General features: G+C 37.3%; 1 protein-coding gene across 1 annotated transcript in view; it reads right to left on the bottom strand.

The window, feature by feature from the left end:
• Positions 1–18277, bottom strand: part of LOC150077095 (uncharacterized) — a 282019-nt gene that overhangs the window by 151909 nt on the left and 111833 nt on the right. Inside the window, exon 7 of the mRNA XM_090386247.1 lies at positions 2314–2462. Coding sequence (XP_090242373.1) covers positions 2314–2462 — 149 coding nt within the window. The remainder of the gene's footprint in view (positions 1–2313; positions 2463–18277) is intronic.

The following is an 18277-nucleotide window of genomic DNA, read 5'->3' as shown; positions in this document are numbered from 1 at the left end:
ATATATAAACATACATATTATCCAATTCTGAACAGTTACAAAGCTCTGGCTGTAACTGCTCAGAATTAGACAATGTGTATGTGTTTTTATTTTTAAATACACAGTCAATTTTTTTTTTTTAAAATGTGGATATGTGGTTTTGTGTGGTAAAGCAATAATAAAAATAATAAAATATTACAAAATAATTATATAGACAGGTACTATTATGAATAAACATTTAACTATGTACATGTCTGGTTATTTGTATTTATTATTTTTATTAGTGTTTACCACTCATGCATTGCCTTTGAACTTGTCATGAACTTTTTCCATAATGCCTGTTGGAGTGTTCCAAAAGAATAACCTGAGTCTAGAAGAGGGAAGGGGCTGCTGCTGCTTTAACAATCGAAGAATCATTAAACAGAATTCACCACTTTTGGAAAGGGGCAGGATAAAGTGATGAACATTCTTGGTGATGTTATTCAATTAACACAGTTACTTTACTTAATAAATATAATCATTTTTAAACAGTGTAAACCCAAGCTCTGTCAGTCACTGGAGGGACAACAGCATCTCTGACAGTGGAGGCAGCAAAACATAATGCAAAACAGCATTATTTTCTCAAAATATTATTTATATGTGTGAAAATTGCCATGAAATAAATGGGACTATAAAAGTGTCTAACACAGGTGCTCTGAAGAGTTGAAGAGCTCATATTTCTAGAATCGGCAAAAATTATTTAACAAAAATTATTTAGCAAAAATTATTCAGAATGTAATGCTCACATAAGTAGCACTGAAAATCTGTAATACATTGAGTGAAAATCTATTTCTTAAACAATACCTAAAAGAAACACTGCAATCTAAATCAGTTTATTTTAATGTGACATAGATCATTAAAAAAGTATTCCATATCTCTACAGGCTACAGCCATTATTTCATGAATAACAAAAGTTACCTTTCAATTAGAGGTTTTATTTTACATACCACTTGGCAGCTCGTTTAGATTCATTTACTCTTATTCACCGCTCAACAGAAGTTGCTAACTTAGGCTACTTGATGATGGAACCAATCAGGTTCGAAATCAGTGACAACAGTGTCTAAGATTTTAACGAATGATGTGATTCAATTAACAGTCAGATCATTCAATAAACATAGTAATTTTTAGAGTATAAAGCTCTGTCACTGGAGGAAAATAGTGTGACAGTAGAGACAGAAAAATATAATGCAGAACAGCATTATTTTCTCAAACTATTATTTTTAAATGAGAAAATTGTCATAAATTACATGGGACTAAGAAAGAAAATGGCCCCCCCCTCACGTCACACATGTTCTGAAGGGTTAAAATTTCTAGAATTGGCAACAATTTATTTAATTTCACAATTTTAACAAAATGCTCTTGTAAGCAGCACCAAAAACCATATGTAATACATCAACTAAAAATTATAAACAATGCCTAAAAGTTTGTTTATTAAAAAAAAAAAAAAAAAAAAGAACAAATTTAATGTAGAATTAATATGAAGGCCTGCAGATTTGCTTGCTTTTGTTAATCAATGCAGCCCATTTTCATCAAATTATAAACTTGCTGAGCTAATAATTTTTCTCAAGTCTTAAAAAAAAAAAAAAAAACAGGATATGCTTTAGGTTTTCTAACCTTGATACGGTTCAGTGCAGCATGTTTCATATAATTTGAAACCACTCAACTTACTATGAAAGGTTCCATTGTTTAACTTTCAAATTTGAAGAATCATTCTTTAAATTTTGAAAACCAGTTTCATCCATAATTAAGCACTTATTACAAGAATCCAGTAGGACTGCTGATCTCTCAATAACCTTCCAATTATTGACATTAATCTAATCTTATTTTTAATAAATTTTAACAGGATCTTTAATGAGAATCCCAGAAGTCAATGGTTTCTTGCAATTTCAAAATCATAATTTCATTTCTAGCGTAATTTCATTTCTAATGTTATTATTTTCATTAATTTTTTTTTAATTAACAATTCAGAGGCTGCCCTTTCTTTTGCACGAGGAAACATTTTGAGACCAACATCAAGAACACATATATAACACAACAATTCAAGCAAACAATGCAGATGTGGAACTAATGACTCAGACCACTTTTACCATGTTAGAATAATGTGATAACATTGCAAAATATTCCCAACCAAAATGGCTAAACTTTGAAGCAGAAGTAACATTAATCAAGGTCTTATTGTAGTTATAAACTTAAAAAGTGATCTTATAGTGCTAATTCCATTTAGAGTAGTAGCAGAAACAAACAATTAAATAACTAATTTAAAATTTTTAAAACCTATAATGTAACTATACCTACTTTGATATCTATTACTGCTGAAGCATGAGCTTCTATATTATTTATTTTTGTATCAGAAGACTGATTTTTTGAAATAAAACACTGTACATTGGAGGAAAATTCTGCCTTTCTCATCACTCTGTTTAGAACAGCTTGCTCTTGAGCTGATTCTAAATAAATAAATAAATAAAAATTAAATATAATATAATATTATTATTAGACAAACAAGTTAGTTCAAATCATCATTTTAGTTTGTAGTAAGTGACCAAAGTAGGTGAAATGGCATTGTTTTTGTTAACATCTCATATTGTGAAGATTTCACAACAGATTGCACTACCTTGAATAAGCCCAGCAGAAAAGACTAATGTTACGTATTCCCTGCAGATACCACCACCACAATTCAAGGCACCATTTCGAGGCTTGATGGCCTTTGATCAGTGGGTGGGTAGGTAACCCAGTGATAAAATGAGTGACAACTAGTTATGAAGTTTAACTTCACAATATGAGAGGTGCCAGATGCATCTCTAATATCATCTAATAAAATATTATTATTATTATTATTAATAAAGAAAAACAAATTAAACAGCTATAATAAAAATGTATATGATTTCTGACAATAGTTAATTATAAAAATATTGATTCATATGAAATTCAAATGAGATTCCATAAACAATTTTATGTAATAGAATGGCTGTATTTTAAATATAAATATTTATCTCACCTTATGATATATAGTTATCAAAGCAAGAACTGTTGCTCTCACATTCATTTTCATTTTACATATGTGCTAGCTACTAGGTGTGTGGCAGTTAGTTACAAGGTGACAATCATTCAGCCAAAAGCATACTATGTTTATGGTATGGTAAATTTGAGTGTGTCCAAGTGCAGCATGAACTTAGGTACACATATTAGTTATTCAAATTAAAATTATTATTTTAATGACACCCAAGCTTGTAACTCATATCTGCATGCAATTGCATTTGTGATGGAACACACACTGCTGCAGACAAATATATACAAATATGTATGTTGTGTGGGCTGAAAAACCTGGAATAATTCAAAGGGATCTTCACTCTCTCCACCCAAGGCAGACTAACCACAGCCTCATTTAGCACATCTGGCTTAATGCCTAAGTCTGCAAATGTTACAAAGGTCAATAACAGGAATTAATGTATGAAACTGCAATAAGATTAAGAACAAGGTAGTTTTAAGTTTTAAATTAATTGATGTTTTTATTTATCCGTGATCAATTGAAGCAATGTATATATACTTATAATGTGATATTCACTTTGCATTTTGTAATCAAGAGAAGGTATGAAAAATGCAAGAGTCTTAGGATTAGTGATTTTACAAATACGCCTAATTCTGTTTTTGCACGAACTTTTTTTTACACGAATTTGATTTAACACGAATTCAAAATAAATATTTCAATCTCTTTTTACACGAGTCATTTTGATTTAACACGATTTCTATGAATTTTTTTTGCCTAAATTCTAAGAATTTTTTTTTTATTTGTGGCATATTAGTATCATTTTATATTACACGCACCAATAGATTAGTGTGATTATCAGCTATTTATTAGTGTGATGGATTAGCTAGTGTGTGCGTTTTGAAATGCGTGCTTTTGGTTACCAATGTGTACGTCTAGGTATCTATGAATCATCAACGTTTTTATTGAATTTGGTGCACATCTACGGTATTCGTGCATTGTATCTTCGAAAGATATTTAGTAATAAGCTCTATTTCAAAGTGAAAGAATCTTTAGTGAAATTTGTGCACATATACATTTATTAATTTTGCCTATAGTCAATAAATTGTAAGTTTACAAATTTTTCATACTTTTTTTATTAACTATAACTGAGATATTTTTCGGTAGCCCTTATATAATGTCGAATAATTCGCCTATTACCAAAATGAAAAGGAAAGCGAGTTCTTTGGAACTTAAAATTCAAATTTTAGATCGTCTTGCAACTGGACAAGGGGCTACGTCTGTAGGAAAGCATTTTGGTGTACATGAAGCTACCGTAAGAACTATTAAGAAAAATGAAGCTGCAATTAGGAAGTCGGTATGTTCTGGAACAAAAGTAAGTATTAATTCATCATCATATACAAGAGATATTGTCAAGGAAAAAATGGAAAAGGCTCTGGTAATATGGATAGAAGATCAGTCACAAAAAAAGAGTACCAGTAGATGGAAATGCCATCAAGCAAACAGCACTAAGAATTTACAGACAGATTAAAGAAAAGAAGCCAAGCACTTCATCTCAAACAAAAAACAGAAAGTTAAACAGAAAGTATGAATTTTCTGCGAGTACAGGTTGGATGACAGGGTTTCTTAAAAGGAATGCTCTTCCCAATATAAAAATTAAAGGTGAAACTGCATCTGCAGATGAACCGGCCACTAAAGTATTCCCGCAGGAACTTGCAAAAATTATTGAAGACGGAGGATACACTCCTGATCAAGTGTGGAATGCAGATGAAACTGGTTTCTTCTGGAAACGAATGCCGAACAGAACGTATGTAGCCAAATCGCAGAAAACTGCTGGTGGTTTTAAGGTAGCTAAGGATCGTGTGACCTTGTTATTTTCCTCCAACGCTTCAGGAGATCGTATGTCGAAACCACTGCTGGTAAATCGAGCCCTAAACCCACGTTCAATGAAAGGTGTAGATATCAATAAACTGCCTGTTCACTGGATGTCAAACAAGAAGGCCTGGGTGACAACTGCTATCTTTACAGAATGGTTCAACAAATGTTTCACCCCAGAAGTCAGATGTTATATGAATTTGAAAGGTCTCGAATTTAAAGTTCTTCTGATTTCTTGACAATGCACCCGGCCATCCTGTCTTGGAACACCCAAACATACAAATTTTATTTCTGCCACCTAATACTACATCTTTGATACAACCGCTAGACTAAGGTATAATTGCGACAATTAAAACATACTACGTAAAACGAACATTCCAACACGTTTTGGACAAACTGAATGATGAAACACTAACAGTCATTAATGTGTGGAAGAAATTCTCAATTATGGATTGTATCAATCAAGCTGGATTAGCGCTAACTGAATTAAAACCAGCAACTTTAAATGCGTGTTGGAAAGCAGTTTGGCCACAATGTGTAAAAAGCAAAGATCCCATCATCCCTAATACGACCGAATTTCCCAACATCATTACAATGGCACACAAAATTGGTGGAGAAGGATTCGATGATCTATCGTTTGAAGATATTGATGAATTGTTAACCGACAAAGCCCTAAGCGAAGATGAAATATTAGAGGTTGTCCTTGGGACTCCTTATCCCACAGAACGTAGTGATAATGAAGAAAATGATTCTGTTCTAAATGCAGATTTAATAAAAGAAGGTCTGGAACTGGCCAGAAAATTAGGTAATCATTTTGTCAAACATGACCCTAATGAAGAACGCGCTGGGAAGTTTCAACGTGAACTGAAGTTGTTGACAGCCTCTTACAGAGAATTATATAACAGCCTAACCAAAACACGAACACAACGATTAATAACTGAATTCGTTCGTAAAAACCGGTGAAACATCAGCACCAGAGGAGACTCGTGCTGATTTTTCTCAAGAGATCACAGATAGAATTTCATAATAGAGGAAGAAGACCATGTCCACAACATTTCTAGTGATATTCCAGTCGTATGCAAACGTATGCGCCGTTTATTATCAGAAAGTGAAAATGAATAAAATCTTGTTATGTGTAAAACAGATTTTTTTTGTTCATGAAGAATTTTTTTCATTTCATATGCATACAAATTTACTTTAATACATTTTCATTACATATTATTACATGTGTATTTTGTTGAAATAAAATAATAAGCTTAAAAAGAATATTTTTATGTGTTTTTTTTTTTAATTATTTTTACTGATTTTTTAGATCCGGAACCAATCGTCTTTCCTTCCATAAATACAATGTCTTTTTTTACACGAATTTTTTTTACACATATTTTTCAGGAACGTATCTATCGTGTAAAAACAGAATTAGGTGTAGTTATTATTAGTAGTAGTAGTAGTAGTAGTAGTAATGGAGGTATGTGATGCAAGAAAACAAGTGTATGAACTTAAACAAGTGTGTAGCAACAGCCAAAAAAAAAAGTTTGTCCAGTTCCTCCTCAAATTTATTCAAGCTATCAATTTCCACAATGGCAGATGGAAGTTTGTTCCAGAAATTAACCACCCGCTGGCAAAAGGAAAATTTCTATAAATCTATTCTGCAACTGTCTTTCCTCAATTTGAATTTATGCCCCCTCAGGGTCGTAATCTGAGCAAGCAAAAGAATCCCATCAGAATTCAGCATGCTCAACCCATTCAAGGCCTTATACAACTCAATCAGATCACCTTGCAGGTACCTAGTCTCCAGCCACTGTAATTTGCAGAACTTAAACCTTTCTTGGTAAGAGGACCCCTTCGTTCCCCTTCTCTGTACACACTCAGGCAACTCTACATCCTTCCTAAAATGAGAACTTCAGACCTGTATGCAGCACTCAAGGCGTGGCCTGACCATTGCCTTATACAAAGGGATAATCACCTGCTTTTTGTTACTAGCAAAATTCCTGTATATCATTGACAATACCCCATGACCTGCTCTGGCAGCCTGTCTGCATTGCTCAGAAAACATATCTGACTGCACAATTATTCCAGGATCTTTTTCATTTTCTACCACCCTAAGTGTAGTACCACACAGTTGGTACGTTTCTCCAGGGTTATTTCTACCCATATGAAATACTTTGCATTTGTCAATGTTAAACTTCAGTTGCCACTTCTCAGCCCATCTGCCCAAATTTTCTAGATCCTGTTGCAGTAGTACACTGCCATTACCGTCATCACCCCAGGGGCTCACATCTGGTGAGTATGGGCTTGGCACACCCAGGGTCCTGAGCTGGATATCATCATTCTTCTCTTTCCTGGTGATTCCTTTCTACTTCTCTCTCTCTCTCTCTCTCTCTCTCTCTCTCTCTCTCTCTCTCTCTCTCTCTCAGGGTGACTTATTATTATTATTATTGTCTTTGGTGGCCCCTAGACATTTGTTCAAATCCATCTAATATCGCTGATTTTATTATCCTTATACAGGATACCCAGCCACCACCTACCATCAACCATCAGGTAGCAGTCATCACCTAGGATAACTGCTACCTGATGCTTGTCCTTATGAATGTGGAGCTGGGCCTAGGTGTACTGTACTGTCTGTGGTGACCGCACAAAATTCCCGCACCCTCTGGTAGAAGTGCTAGACCAGAGGGTGCCAGCAATCCCACCCCAAGCCTGGGAGCCAGAAAAAAAAAATACTAATAATAAATAACATTTACTACAAAACAAAAAAATATATTTATATATTAATAAAATAAAATAATAAATCTCTCCTCCCCGCACAGGTATTCAGGAATCAAAGCTTCCTACTCCTATGGGCAGAGAGAGAGAAAAAAAAAAAAAAAAAACACCTTCCTGGTCCACAATCCCGCACTTAGTTACTTACATAGTACCAGCCAACACAACAAAAAAAAAATAATAATAAATAATAAAAATAATAATAAATAAATACTAAAAAAAAAAGACCAGGGTGGTAAGGGAAAAAAAAAAAAAAAAAAAAAAACCTCTACCCTCTCACCCTGACAATTTATCCCTCCCGCACTATGTTAATTTCCACAGTGCCAGCAAACAAAAAAAAAAAAAAGTAATAATAAACTAAATAAATAAATAAAATAAATAAAAATAAAAAATAAAAACAGGATAAGAATAGGATGGGGGGGCGAAAAAAAAATCTATACAGTAAACAGCTATTAGTAAACAGCTGATAACTGTCTTCTTTTTAGAAATACAGAAATAGCAAACCTTTGAAAAGCAACAAAGTTATTATAATCTGACAAGTAGTTATTTTCATTTCCATATCTCAAATCACTAATTACATTCTTTAATTGAGCTCTGTAATTCTCACACAACAAACACTCATACAATACATGGCACCAAGTTTCTTCAACACCACATACACAGTAAGGGTTTGACTTTAATCCAAAATAATATAATTTACTATTCAAAGAACCATGCCCTGTTAACAAAAAAGAAGTCTCCATACTAGGAAAAAAACCACCTGTTCAGTTTAAAACATGAAAAAGAAACATTTGGAATAAAATGAATGTGTGGTGACCACACGAGTAACACTATCTGTCCATCTGGCTTGCCAGATTTCCATTAACTTCACATATATTCTTTTCTTTTCAACCTTAGGGTGAATGTTAAGGTCACACAATGTTTAAGCACATGAAATTATTATGCTTCCTAATATGGTAACAGAAAGCTCTATATATTATAAAAAGATCTAACGGCATGTGGCCCGGTAATACCTGCAGGGCATTTGTTGATGCTGTTCTGCAAGCCCTCTGAATTGCCAACAGCATTGTTCTTTGCACAGAATTTAACTTGGCTTTAAACTTAATCTTATTCACACAAGTTACCAACACTGATGATACATAAGTCACTATTGGCAGAAAAACTGCTGTATAGTAAAGATTTAAAACTGATCTATGTAACCCCCACTCTGATCTAGAAATCCGTATTACTGCTGCACTAAAATGCTTAATTTTATTAATCAAATAATTCAGATGTGGAACAAAAGTTAACCTAGCATCTAAAAAAACACCTAGATCTTAGTTTGGGTAACAAATTTAATTTGCTTACAATTTAACAAAATTTTTGGTGGTCAAGTGATATCAAGGTGACCTTTAACTAACATCATGACTGTTTTTTCTTCTGAAACTGTTAATTTATTTATAGTAGCCCATGATGTTAAACTGAAGAAACATTGCCGCCTTCTCTTCAATATCCCTTCTTGAGTTACCAGGCACACAGATAAGCAGATCATCCGCAAATGCTATTTTCTGGCTAACTGTTTGTCTCAATTTAAGCCATTGATTCAGAATCAAATTCAAAAATAGGGGACCCAACACAGATCCCTGTGGGCATCCCCAAGACACTAATTTCCTATAAGTTAAATGCTGTGCCCTTAAATAGCTTATTACAACCCGGTATATTTTTCTTGGACATTGAAGCTGTCTTAACGAGTAAAGAATACTCTCGTGCTAAACTGAATCAAAAGCTCCTGCAAAGCCAATGAACATAAAGCACTAAATCATTAATCGCATTAATCAAATCAGGGTGACTTGGAAAATTTTTTTGGCTGGGGCAGCATAAGCCTCGGGCTACCTTACCCCATATGGCTAATAATAATAATTAACAACCCTGCCAACCTTTGCATCATCTGCAAACTTCACCATTAAGCCTGATATACGTTCATCAATATCACTTATAAATAAACAAAACAACAGTGGCCCAACACTGAACCCTGAGGGACTTCACTAATAACATTGTCTGTTTGTTATTTGGTTTTTAGGAGCATTAGCAACTAAGGCCACATTGCTCCAGGATATGCGGTGGTCATTCCCTGACCTTTCCGCATCCTCCGTATTTGGTGGTGGTGGGCTCAAACCCCGGTCTAATCAAGAAGCGTGTGCTACGCACTGCTGCTCCTTCCCACCTGGCTACGGAGGTGCCACTAATAACATTAGTGGCGCCTCCGATGTAAATTCCATTAAGAATGTATGAAGGATCAAAAATAAAAACTTTCAGATGTATTTGACAATGAATGCCCAGAACAACAAAGAAAGATTCAATGGAAAAATTTGATTCATTCAATTAAAAATATACACACACACACATACAGTAAGATTATTAAAAGCCATGGGATAATCTAACCAGTGCAAATATACTTTCTTAAATATTCCACGAAGAGCAGCATCCATTGATTACCACTCTCTGTTTTCTCCCACTCAACCATCCTTTTATCCATTTTAGCAACTTACCCTTAATACCATACTGCTCCAATTTGTACAGTAGTCTTCCATGCACAACAGTGTCAAAAGCTTTCCTGAAATCGAAATATATGACATCAAAATTATTTTTTGCATCCAGTTCCTTTGTAACCACATCATAGTACCCAATCAAATTTGTCAGACAAGACTTTCCCTTAACAAACCCATGCTCTGTCTGAATTATTACTGCAGTCTTGTCTAAATGATCCTGCAATGCATCTTTAATCAGTGACTCCATTATTTTCCCTGGAACGGAAGTCAAACTAACTGCTCCATAATTAGTTGTGTCACCCTTAGATTCCCTTTGTTAATTGGGGATACATTTGAACATTTCCAGTACATGGGGATTTCCACTGAGTCCAAGGATGCTTTCATAATTATAGTTAAGGGTTTGCTTACTTCCTTTGCCGCCTCCTTTAATATAACTGGATAGATGCTATCGAGGCATTGTTAGGTGGGTCGGAAAACTGCTAGCGTGGGGGGGATACACAGACTAAAACGTTAACAGTGGCTGCAGGCAAAGGCAAAAGTGATTATTGCACTGCTTCTGTTAGAATGGGCAGCAGACTGGAAAGCAAGGTAATGGAGATTTCCAGGACTGCTGGGAGTCACAGTGAAACAAGTAAATACATGGGCTGTGTTAGGGTGGCTAGGAGCAGGAACAGGTGCATGTATACTTGCATGTACACCAATGCTAGGAGTATAGTTAATAAATTTGATGAGCTTGAAGTGCTAGTCAAGACATCAAAGGCAGATATTGTTGGGATATCAGGGACGTGGTGTCACACAGATATAGGCAGTGCAGAGTTGGAATTTGGGGCGTACAATGTGTATAGGAAGGATAGACAAGATAGGAAGGGAGGAGGGGTTATGCTATTAGTTAAGAAACAAAATCTAAGGAAGTGCATCCAATTGATGTTGGTGGACAATGCAGTTTTGTCTGTTTGGTGTGAAATAAGAACTGTGAAAGGAAAAATGAGAGTAGGTGTGTGTTATAGGCCTAATGAAACTGATGAGTATAATGAGCAATTGTGCAGAGAAATAGAGTGGACCAGTAAATCAGAATGTCTTATAATGGGAGATTTTAACTTTCCATAGGTATAGGAAACAAAGTATTGTTTAAGTACAAATGTACTGGGATCCATGGTACAATGTACTGTTGTACTGGGATCCATGGTACAATGTACTGTTGTACTGGGATCCATGGTACAATGAAATAAGATAAGTGTAAATCCAGTAAAATATCTTTAATTATGAATACTTTGGAGCTTTCGAGACAATCGTGTCTCTTCTTCAACAGAGTTTAAACTTAACGGATACAGTTATGCATGCCGTGAGGCATGTGAACCACGTTATTCAGTCATTAAACTAGCGTTCATTGTTGATGCAGGGACATGCGCAGTTCTCCAGCACTTGTCGAGGTATAAGACGGTTGTCTCCAAGATGGGGGTGCAGTCTCATGCCCTTGCAGCGGTTCATGGCTCTCGAATTGCTCAATATATTGAGTGACTCCAACCATAGGCGGTGGCAGAAGTGCCTGGAATGGTCTATTATTTCGTAGTCTCGTTTGGGATTCAGGTTGTGGTGGGTAGCCCAGAAGTGCTGTGCGATTACGGCCTGGTCGGTCTCAGCAAGGCGGTCTTGAAGACCTCTCGAAGTCTGTCCTACGTAGCAGCTGTCACAGTTTCTACAGGTTATGCGGTATATTACACTGCTGCGTAAGAGAGGGGTGACAGGGGTCTTTACACTGGAGACTAGAGAACGTAGGCTTCTACAGGGTAATGCATTTTATGCGGTATTCCCTGAGGATTTTAGAGATCCGGCCTGACACACCTGGATAGTAGGGAACGTAGGCGGTAAGTATATTGTCCTGGGTTGGTGGTCTCGAGTGGACTGTGAGCTCTTTTGCTTGCAATAGGCACTTGTCTAGTACGTGTGTTGGGTAGCCACAGTTGATTAAGTCTGTCCTCACACGAGAAATCTCGCTGTACCTAGCTGCATCTGTGCTGGAATGGCTCCAAGCTCTGGAGAATAGAGTGCGGGCAATGCTGTTGAGATGACTGTGGGCATGGCTGGATCTGTAGTTTGTGAATTGCCCACACCACATAGGTTTACGGTAACTGAGGTTTCCAGGTGTGGGCCCACACGTTTTACTAGGACATCCAGGAACGGGAGTGATCCATTAACCTCTAACTCTAGAGCGAACTTTAAGAACCCAGACAGGGAATTGAGATATTCTAGTAGCAGTTGTTATTTTGTTTTTAGGAGCATTGGCAACTAAGGCCATATTGCTCCGGGAATATGTGGTGGTCATTTCCTGACCTTTCCACATCCTCCGTATTTGGTGGTGACGGGCTCGAACCTCGGTCTAATCAAGAAGTGTGTGTGATAAGCACTGCTGCTCCTTCCCACCTGGCTACGGAGGCGCCTATTCTAGTAGTGTTGTTTCAGAGCCACGTGGGATGACGGTGAAGATGTCATCAACATATCCGCACCATGTTGTAATAAGTACAGATGGGTTCAGGAATATCTGTTCTTCTTCTTCTTCCATGGTGATGTTGGCTACTAAGGAACTAACAGGGGCGCCCATAGCAGTGCCATGTACTTGTTGGTATACGGAATCCTCGAAAGTGAAGATGCTGCGTGACAAGCACAGGTTGAGGGCGGTACAGATGTCATCAGTAGACAGTGATGTTCTGTTTGGAAGGTTTAAGTCATTATCAAGGAGCCTCTTGGTGCAGTGTATGGGCTGCTGGACAGGGATTGACATAAATAGCAACACTACATCAAATGATGCCATGACAGCGTTTTCAGAAATTGAGAGGTCTTTAATAAGGCAAATAAATTCACCGCTGTTATTGACGGTGTGCATGGTATTTCCTACAAGAGGTGAGAGAAGACGTGCACTATACTGGGAAGTTCATACGTAGGTGCATTGCAGCAAGACACTATGGGTCTGAGAGGAATGCCCGGCTTATGGATTTTTGGTAATCCATAAAACTGCTAATGAAATCCATTTCAGAACAGCCGCCATCCTCCGTAGCACACGGCCCACCTACTCAAACCTTAACCACTGTCAATACGCCACCCTTTCCTCTATAAGAAAGGACAACACTATCGTCGTACTCCCTGTTGACAAAGGCTGTAGGACTGTCTTATTAGACCGGTCAGCCTACCGAGAAAAAGTCCTGGCCCTCCTACTAGACCCCTGTGTATATGAATTTGTGACAGATCTACCCATTAAGGTCTTAAAACATCTGGAGTCATGCATCAATAAGCTTGTCCATGCATGGTTTAAAGAAAAGAAAATCTCTTCTCCAACTCGGCAACTCCTCCATGCCACGGGCTGCCAACTGTCACAGTTTTATGGATTACCGAAAATCCATAAGCCAGGCGTTCCTCTCAGACCCATAGTGTCCTGTTGCAATGCACCTACGTATGAACTGTCCAAGTATAATGCACGTCTTCTCTCACCTCTTGTAGGAAATACCAATCGCACCGTCAATAACAGCGGTGAATTTATTTGCCTTATTAAAGACCTCTCAATTTCTGAAAACGCTGTCATGGCATCATTTGATGTAGTGTTGCTATTTACGTCAATCCCTGTCCAGCAGGCTGTACACTGCACCAAGTGGCTCCTTGATAATGACTTAAACCTTCCAAACAGAACAACACTGTCTTCTGACGACATCTGTACCGTCCTCAACCTGTGCTTGTCACGCAGCATCTTCACTTTCGAGGATTCCATATACCAACAAGTACATGGCACTGCTATGGGTGCCTGTTAGTGCCGTAGTAGCGAACATCTCCGTGGAAGAAGAAGAAGAAGAACAGATATTCCTGAACCCACCTGTACCTATTACAACATGGTGCGGATATGTTGATGACATCTTCACTGTCATCCCATGTGGCTCTGAAACAACACTACTAGAATATCTCAATTCCCTGTCTGGGTTCATCCAATTCACTCTAGAGTTAGAGGTTAACGGATCACTCCCGTTCCTGGATGTCCTAGTAAAACGTGTGGGCCCACACCTGGAAACCTCAATATACCGTAAACCTATGTGGTGCGGGCAATTCACAAACTACAGATCCGGCCATGCCCCCCAGTCATCTCAACAGCATTGCCCGCACTCTATTCTCCAGAGCTTGGAGCCATTCCAGCACAGATGCAGCTAGGTACAGCGAGATTTCTCGTGTGAGGACAGACTTAATCAACTGTGGCTACCCAACACACGTACTAGACAAGTGCCTATTGCAAGCAAAAGAGCTCACAGTCCACTCGAGACCACCAACCCAGGACAATATACTTACCGCCTACGTTCCCTACTATCCAGGTGTGTCAGGCCGGATCTCTAAAATCCTCAGGGAATACCGCATAAAATGCATTACCCTGTAGAAGCCTACGTTCTCTAGTCTCCAGTGTAAAGACCCCTGTCACCCCTCTCTTACGCAGCAGTGTAATATACCGCATAACCTGTAGAAACTGTGAGAGCTGCTACGTAGGAGAGACTTCAAGAGGTCTCCAAGACTGCCTTGCGGAACACGACAGAGCAATCTGCCTTGCTGAGACAGACCAGGCCATAATCGCACAGCACTTCTGGGCTATCCACCATGACCTGAATCCCAAATGAGACTACGAAATAATAGACCACTCCAGGCACTTCTGCTACCGCCTATGGTTGGAGTCAGTCAATATATTGAGCAATTCGAGAGCCATGAACCGCTGCAAGGGCATGAGACTGCACCCCATCTTGGAGACAACCGTTTTATACCTCGACAAGCGCTGGAGAACTGCGCATGTCCCTGCAGCAACAATGAACGCCAGTTTAATTACTGAATAACGTGCCTTCACACGCCTCACTGCACACATAACTGTATCCGTTAAGTTTAAACTCTGTTGAAGAAGAGACATGATTGTCTCGAAAGCTACAAAGCATTCATAATTAAAGATATTTACTGGATTTACACTTATCTTATTTCAAAGTATTGTTTCCTATACCTATGGGACAGTCACTCTGCTGCACACCATTAATTCAGATGTGACTGACCTCAAAGAAGCACATATGAGCCAGGAACAAGTAGTTTGGATCCAGTGAAGAGTTTCTTTCTGCCTCTCCACATTAAACTTTGTATAATGAAGAATTTTGTGAAAGCAATGGACAGGATGAATTTGAGAAGATTTCATTACTAAGTGAGAAATTTTCAAAAAGCAGTGCTGCAAGAGATGATTTCATTAATAAGTGAGAAATTTACAAATATCAGTGTTGCAAGAATGAATGAGGGAATCTTTGTGGGCTCAAACCAGAGAGCTTCTGCAGGATGAAAGCTCTGAAAAATGCCTCAAAATCATGGCAGGCTTTCAGGTCACTCTGTGGAAACGTTTTGGTAACCACAGGTCATCTGCATGCAAAGATGGAACCAGAAACTGCTCAATGCATATGAAGAAACAGGATGTTGTATATCATTGAAAGTTCATTTCTTCATTTGCATTTACACTTCTTTTCCAAAATATTGTTACAGTGAGTGACAAAATGATTCCATCAAGATATCAGGTTAACATAAAATTGCTACCAATGTTTTTGAAATGAATGAACACTGGCAGACAAATTCTGGATGTTGTACCATGGTATTCCAGACAAACTGTATTAAAAGAAATCATCTGCACAACATTTTTAAATTGCACATATATATATATATATTTTTTTCAATAACATACTGTATTATTTAAACTATGTGTATAAGGTATACAAGAACATATATGAATTCGACACACAAAACTAGTTTATAAACATGTGGTTACATCTTTGATAGAAATAAAAAAAAATTAAGTTTCATTTTATAACCATTGTAATCTATTCTGTATAGAAATTAAACACTTAATAAATCTAAAACATCATCTGCAAAAGTATTATTACACAGTTACTTTTATTTTATTTCTGAATAAAGCCACTAAGGCTATGCAAAAACTAAGGCCATGTTCAGAATCAGCATACTTCAATTGATAAAGAAACACCTAGGAATGCAGATAAAGAGAAACTTTTTGAAAAAAAATGTTACATAGTGTTACTATTTCTTCTTTTAGAAAATTTTTAAAAAGTGTTGTATATCTGAAAATTATAGACCTTTGAATATTAGTTTATTAAGATTTGCTGAAATATGAAAAGTTCTGTTCTATATATATTAAAGGAATCCAAAATTCCGGATCTAAAATCTGTAAAGTTTTCTTAGTAAAATCCAAAAATTTGCTGCTGCTACAGCACCACAAACTTATGTTCCAGCTATGTGTTTATTAGATGAGCAATATGTAATAGGTCCACCTGTCAGTCAGTTTTACAGGTTGAAATTTTGTTTTCACCATTCACAACATTTTAGCAGTATAACTGTCTGCAGTATAATGGGCAAGTTTCAAGATAAAAAAAATCAGTTTTGAACTATGTATGCTTTTGGCCTGTTGATCAAAATTTGATGATGTGACAATGTTGTCATATTAACCATGAGCAAACACGGCTGATTTTTTTTTTTTTTTTTTTTGGTTAACAAAAACAGCTTCAAATGGAATTACATTCTCACACAACACAGGGGGAATTTGTCCAACAGACCAACAATACACTCACGGACAAACCAACAAAAGCTAAAAGCTAAACATCCTCTTACACCATTGATAAGCAGTAATTGCCACAGCGATAACTTGGTTGTACTGTCCAAAAGTAGGCATGCCTGACTTCTGTATGTAAAGCAGCTCAGAATGAAATTAGAAAGTCACATAGTTTGAAATTGAAATTTTTAAACTCCAGCCTTGGTGGGCTTAACTTATGTTCCCGTGGGCCTTTTTTTTTTTTTTTTTTTTTTTTTTAAATAACAGAGGAACAAAACTCAAACTAGGTATCCTCTTCTGCTGTAGGCAAAAATTTGACAGTGTCCAGTGTACCTGAGGGCAGATTTACTGAGGTCAATGGTACAGCTGCTACATGGGCCTCAAGGTTTCAGGGATCCTGGAAAAATGCAATTACTACTGATTGAGGTCCAATGGTACAGCTGCTTCAGTTGTCACCTCTCAGTCCATCTGCTCAACTTTTCTAGATCCTGTTGCAGCAGCATACTGTCATTAGTGATATGGGCTGCAGGGTTTCAGGAATCCAGGAAAAATGCAATTACTACTGATTGAGGTCCTTATTTAAGCCTCTAAAAATATGAACACCAAGGTCTTAAACTACTTAAATCCAGCACTGAGTATATCCATCATTCTGTCGTTGCAGACAAGTGGAGTGGACTGAACATTAGCATTTTTAGCTTTACCAAGGGCACATGTGCAAGAAAGCAAGCTAATATAGCATCAGCCAAAAAAAAAAAAAAAAAAAAACACATACACCCTTCTCATTTCACCCATCCACTCGCTCCAAATGTTTGTCTAGTTCTGCCTTGAATCTGTTTAAGTTATCAACTTCTACAACAACAGATGGAGGTTTGTTCCAGCAATCAACCACACGCTGGCTAAAGACAAACTTCCACACATCTATCCTATGTCTTTCCTCAATTTGAATTTATGCCCTCGAAGGCGATTATTCTGAGCAATAAGAAAAATCCCATCAGCATTGGGCATGCTCAAACCATTCAAGGCTTTATACACCTCAATCAGATCACCTTGCAGGTGCCTAGTCTCCAGACACTGTAATTTGCAAAACTTAAGCCTTTCTTCGTAAGAGCAACCCTTTGTTCAATTCACTAATCTTGTTGCCTTTCTCTGTACTTGTTCCAACAGCTCTACATCCTTCTTAAAATGAGGCTTCCAGACCAGTTTACAGTTCTCAAGGTGTTGCCTGACCATTGCCTTATACAAGGGGATAATCACCTCCTTATTCCTGCTAGAAAAATACCTGTATATCATTGACAAGACACCATGAGCTACTCTTGCAGACCATCTGCACTGCTCAGAAAACTTCATATCTGCCTGCACAATTACCCCCAGGTCCTTTTCACTCTCTACCACGGTCAGTGTAGTACCACACAGTTGATACGTTACTCTGGGGTTACTGTTTTACATTTGTCAATGTTAAACTTCAGTTGCCACCTCTCAGCCCATCTGCTCAACTTTTCTAGATCC

Source organism: Mastigoproctus giganteus, chromosome 12 (assembly GCF_048544385.1).
Source record: "Mastigoproctus giganteus isolate SK-2022 chromosome 12, ASM4854438v1, whole genome shotgun sequence".
NCBI lineage: Eukaryota > Metazoa > Arthropoda > Arachnida > Uropygi > Thelyphonidae > Mastigoproctus > Mastigoproctus giganteus.
The sequence above is the reverse complement of the archived record's forward strand: the minus strand, read 5'-3'. Positions and strand labels throughout refer to the sequence as shown.